Here is a 5,739-nt window from a genome sequence, read left to right on the forward strand (position 1 = left end):
GAACCTACTGGTTTTTTTTTGTTGTTCAACACTAAACACCTCCATTTTTTAGTCACCTAAGAAATTTTATACTAGTTATATGATTCTCATCTTCCAATATGTTATAGATCTCTTCGTTATCTACGCGTAGGTTCAAACCGCGCTCAAATCAGAGCACCGTAACCTAAGTTATGAATTTTCTACGAAACGAGTGCGGAACCTACTGGTCCCGGCGCGATTTGCGCCAACACTGGCGCGATTTGCGCCAAGAAACATAAGCTTTCAAGAAAAATGGCGCGAGCACACTGAAAAGTCTCGTGTTAGTATGTGGGGATAGTCATTGATTTTTGAAGCGTTCGGGCGTTAGAGTATCCAAGTCATTAGACAAGCAAGAGCATACCCAACATGTGTCAGGATTACAGGATTACACAAATGTAATGATGGCAAAACTACATGTTCAATTGAACACCTTGGGCTAATTCTTCTCTCTGACTTCATCTAACAACAAACAGCTATCAAAGAGTAAAGCAGAGATTTGATCTCATATACATGGATAATAAAAATAAAAAGGAGATCTAGTGGCACAATCAAATTGAGGCATTAACATTTCCTTTTTCGAAAGTACAATACGCTCACATAGTGAGATTCATTACACGAAAATACAAATATTTTGTCATAATTGTAAGTTGAAACCAGAAAGTTCATAGCATATTAAGACACCCTAATAAGCAAGATAAGCAGTGAGCTGCAACAGAGTCTCCACTCCATCATTATTATGTTGCTGATCAGTTACCGGAAAGGTCTTAATAATAGCATAGCCCTCAGCATTAACATACTTTCCGGTGCCTCCAATTATGGCAAGTTGGGATTCTGAAACTTGTGTTCGATGCACACCAAAGAAACTGAGACTATCAGCATAACCATTCTCTTCAAACTTGGCGGTGAAAGCCATTACCTGGCTGGTTCCATCAACTGCACTTGCTATATAAAAGCCCTGTGCTTTCCCAACCAAACCTGATCCCAATTCATTCCCTTCTGTTAATTCATCATCAAACACAGTCATTGTTCCAAACATCAACTTCTGCAGTGTCATTCCTTGCGGGAGTTGATTCGTATTTGTCACTGGGAAACCAGCCCCACCGTTGTTGACTAAGTTGTTTCCCTTGTTGCTGAACACGTTCCCTGTGTTTCCACTGAGTCCGGTGAGGAAGGGAAGGTTGTTGTTGTTGAGAATTCCATTGTTGTTATTGTTCTGTGGAACGCCATTGTTGAGAGGAAGGTTTGCACCGTTGGGCTTAGCAAATGCAACTTGAGCGTTGAGAGCAGGGTTTGTAACAACTCCAGTTACTGCTCTCGCTGTGGGGTTTGAGCCACCGAGAATGTCATGCATGAAAAATGAGAGTGTGTGGTGGTTGTGGTCAGCATCAGTGACTGTGGCACCGGTGGCTGCAGCAGGGGCAGCTGCCACCAGTGGAGGGACAATGGAAGAAACAGGGGACTCAGCAGAATGAGGTTCTTCTGGTGCTGCGGTTGGGGTTTCTAGCTCATCAAGGATTCGAGTTGAAGTAGTGGAAGTGACTGCAAGTAATATAAATGCTAGAAAGATTATGGGCTTCAAAGGCATAGTCATAGAAAGAGATTCGAAGTTTGCCATAGGAGTATTTGATAGTTTTGAGGTTGTAGTTTGATGAGATGATAAAGAGTAATAAGGACAGGTATAAATACTTGGACTTCCAAAACTCATTTTGCTGAACGAAATGATGGAGTTGATGAGAGGAGTGGTTGATGACTGCAACTGATCTTATTTTTCAATTCCCAAAAGTTCTAGTTGTAGCAGTTCGAACTAGACAGTGCCTATTATAAGTAAGAAGAATATTCTTACTATCAATTTATTATATGTTGGAGACTTCATAAAATTTTCAGAAATTGTTTGCTAAAATGTGAGATTCAACCGTGATAAAATAATAATAAATTAGTAGTAGGAATATTTTGCAATAAGAATATTCTAGTAAACTTTAAAAGTAAATCTTTGTGACTGGAAATCTGACGCCCTGAGCTCAAAAAACATAATGACAAAGGTTTTTCTATTTATTTCCACTTCTGTAACCATTTTAGAAAAAAGGGAATGAAACATAGTTTTCTTCCAAATTCTACATTGACATTAGCAAATCTTTATATCTTAACCTAGATGAAGACTTTCCTATGGTGTAGACTTTTAACTAGCCTGTTAGGTAACTCTAAGCTTTTATTTTTTGTGGGGTTCATATGGGCAGTGAAAAGAATATAGAGAAAACAAAAATATAAACATCACGCATTTTTATGTGTAGGTAAGAAATAATTTTATCTGCTACTAAATAAGATATATTAAACCCTTTATTTTTTTGACAAAATATCTAGCCCAAACTTTAAAATAACAAAAAAATTATAATAGACAAGATGATAAGCCAAATTAATATTTGGAAGCAATATTCTTACTATCAAAAAACTCATTACCAACCCCCTCTCTAATTAGTAATTACTATTGGTTTAGCATTTTGTCTTTCTTCAAAGTTTTTTCAACATTATCTATATGATCCAATAAAAATTAAATAAATAGTAGATTGATAATAAAATTTTTTGATAATAAGAATATCTCACTTTTAATATTTTACAAAACAAGTTTGGGCCTATTTAAGTAAGGATAGGTTATTCTGCCTATTATTTTTCTGCCTACTTTTCCCTACCACTTTAAAACATCATTAGATCAGAATCTTAACTAACACTTATCTTTCTCTCTCTTCTAAATATTCTGATATAACGATATTGAAGAATAATAGACAAAAGTAGACAGAAAAAATGATAAGTAGAATATCTTATCCCATTTAAGTAAGGCAAAAGTTATACTTATTACCTATTTTTCTTACTACTTCTTACTACCAAATCTTAACTGTTGATTTTCATCAATCTAACGGTTATAATTTATTGGAAATTAATAATTAATTAATAAGCATGACCCCATAAATTATAACCATTAGATTGGCGGAAATCAATAGTTAAAATTTAATAGTAAGAAGTAGTAAAAAAAATAGATACCCTCAGGCTTTGATTGGGAGTTGGTTTTAGGAAGGCAAGGGAATGGAGGATTTTAGTAAGCTCTTCCCTTATTTGTGAGTTTAAAAAAAGGAGGGGAAGAGTTTGAGGATTTTTACTAAACCCTCATTCTTCTTAAAATTAAAGTTCCCCCAATTTAGAGGGTTTGAGGGAAAAAATATTAAAAATTACTTATCTACCCTTAGCATTAAAATGTTAAAACTACATAATTGTGAATCATTTTTAAACACGATATTATTAGAAAAGTCTCAAATACTGACAGAATTTATTGACGAAAAATATTTCGTCAAAAATAGTGAAGAATTTTTTTATGAAAATCATATACGTCAAAAAAAAAATTGTCATAATCACTAACATAAATTTTGTACGAAAAAAAAAATTCAGTCAAAATTATTGATAGAATCTAAATTGCGTCGAAACTTTTAACGAAAATATTTCCGTCCAAAATTTTGATGAAACATATTTCCATCGAAAAGTTTCGACGTAAAAAAATTACGTCAAAATTTTTTACTGAAAATATTTCCATCAAAATTTTGACAAAAAATATTTCTCTAAACAACTTTGACGAAATTTTTTTTTTGTCAAAATTCTTCACGAAATCTAAATTTTACCAAAATATTTCACAAAAGAACATATTCATCGAAATTTATGAGGAAAAATTTCAACGAAACACATTTCTATCGAAAATTGTTGACGAAAAAATTTCATCAAAATTCTTAACAGAATTTAAATTTCGCCAAAAGTTTTCGACGGAAATATTTTCGTTAAACTTTTAGGCAAAAAAAATTCCAGTTGAAATTTTTAACGAAATACATTTCCATCGAAAATTTTCGACAGAAAATATTTCCGTCAAGTTTTTTGATATAAAATATTTCCATCAAAATTTTCAACGGAACACATTTCTGTCAAAAAATTACGACAGAAAATATTTTCGTAAAAATTTTTGACGGAAAATATTTCGACAAAAAATTTTGACAGAAAAAATATTCTGTCAAAATTCTTTACAAAATCTAAATTTCGTCAAAAGTTTGAGTGAAACATTTCCCTCAAAATTTCTAACAAAACAATTTCTGTCAAAATTTTCATCATAACACATTTCCAACGAAATTTTGAACGGAAAACGTTCTGTCAAAATGTTTGAAAGAATTCTTTTTTCATTTAAAACATCTGATGGAGGAAATCATTTTCGTCAAAACTTTTGATGAAAACTAAATTTCGTCGAAAATTTTGATAGAAATTTATTTCTATAAAAATTTTCATCGGTTGAAAAATTCCGTCGTTTTTCGATGAAAAGTATTTCGACGATTCATCGTTTGCAACGTAAAAATTTCATGGAAAAATAATCTTTTATGGTGTTGTGAAAAGTACATAAATAATTTTTTTTAGAAATTTTAAATTTAATTTAATTTAATCTGTAAAGTATAATAATTATATTAATTCAAAAAAAAAAGGTAAAATGGTAAAAATATCTCATTGACCCTCCATTATCCTCTCATTCCTTTTTTTTTTACTCCCAAACAAGGGAAGAGAATGCCCTCCAATTTTCTCCCCTTCGTTCCCCTCCCTCCCCCTTGGATCCCCTTCCTTTCCAAACTCTCAAACAAGCCTTAGACTCTGTTTGAGAGATGGTTTTTGGAGGGGAAGAGAAGGGAAGGGGGGTTTTTAGGAAACTCTTCCCTAGTTTGTGAGTTAAAAAAAATGAGGGAAAGAAATTGTGAGTTTTTACTAAACCTCCAAAACCCTCTTGCTTTTTAAAATTTAAGTTCCCCCAATTTGGGAGGTTTGAAGGGAAAAATATTAAAAATTACTTATCTACCCTTAGCATTAAAATGTAAAAACTACATAATGTGAATCATTTTTAAATGTGACATTATTAGAAAAAACTCAAATACCGACAGAATTTATCGACAAAAAATATTTCGTCAAAAATAGTGATGAAATTTTTGATGAAAATCATATACGTCAAAAAACTTCCCTCAAAACTAAAGACGAAATTAGAGATGGAACAAATTTTGCCATAATTACTGACATAAAAATTTTACGAAAAAAAAATTCAACCAAAATTATAGATAGAATCTAAATTCCGTCAAATCTTTCCACGAAAATATTTTCGTCCAAAATTTTGAAGAAACACATTTCCATCGAAAAGTTTTTACATAAAACAATTACGTCAAAATATTTTACGATAAACATTTCTGTAAAAAATTGTGACGAAAATTTTTTTTGTCATAATTCTTTACGGAATCTAAATTTCGTCAAAACATTTCCCTCAATATTTTTCACAAAAACACATATTCATCGAAAATTTTCACGAAAAATATTTCCATCGAAATTTTTTGACAGAAAAAAATTTCATCAAAATTCTTTACAGAATTTAAATTTCGTCGAAAGATTTTTACGGAAATATTTTCGTAAAATTTTTTGACAAAAAAATTCCTGTCAAAATTTTTAGCGAAACACATTTGCATCGAAAATTTTCTACAAAAAATATTTCCGTCAATTTTTCGATAAAAAAATATTTCCATCAAAATTTTCAACGGAACACATTTCTGTCAAAAATGTTTGACAGAAAATATTTCTGTAAAAAATTTTGACAGAAAAAATATTCTGTTAAGATTTTTAACAAAACTCATTTCCATTGAAAAAATTTCGTAAAAAGTTTTGACGAAA

The 5,739-nt window shown here is 31.4% G+C and overlaps 1 protein-coding gene across 1 annotated transcript; it reads right to left on the bottom strand.

Moving 5' to 3' along the window:
* Window positions 1–700: 700 nt before the first annotated feature.
* Window positions 701–1,633, bottom strand: LOC133284349 (dirigent protein 25-like). Its single transcript, XM_061481350.1, has one exon. The coding sequence runs from the start codon at window positions 1,631–1,633 to the stop codon at window positions 701–703; it is 933 nt and encodes a 310-aa protein (XP_061337334.1).
* Between the last annotated feature and the right edge of the window lie 4,106 nt (window positions 1,634–5,739).

This window comes from Gastrolobium bilobum, unplaced genomic scaffold (genome assembly GCF_033153095.1).
Source record: "Gastrolobium bilobum isolate Gb01-03AN ecotype WA unplaced genomic scaffold, APGP_CSIRO_Gbil_v1 utg45793, whole genome shotgun sequence".
Classification (NCBI taxonomy): domain Eukaryota; kingdom Viridiplantae; phylum Streptophyta; class Magnoliopsida; order Fabales; family Fabaceae; genus Gastrolobium; species Gastrolobium bilobum.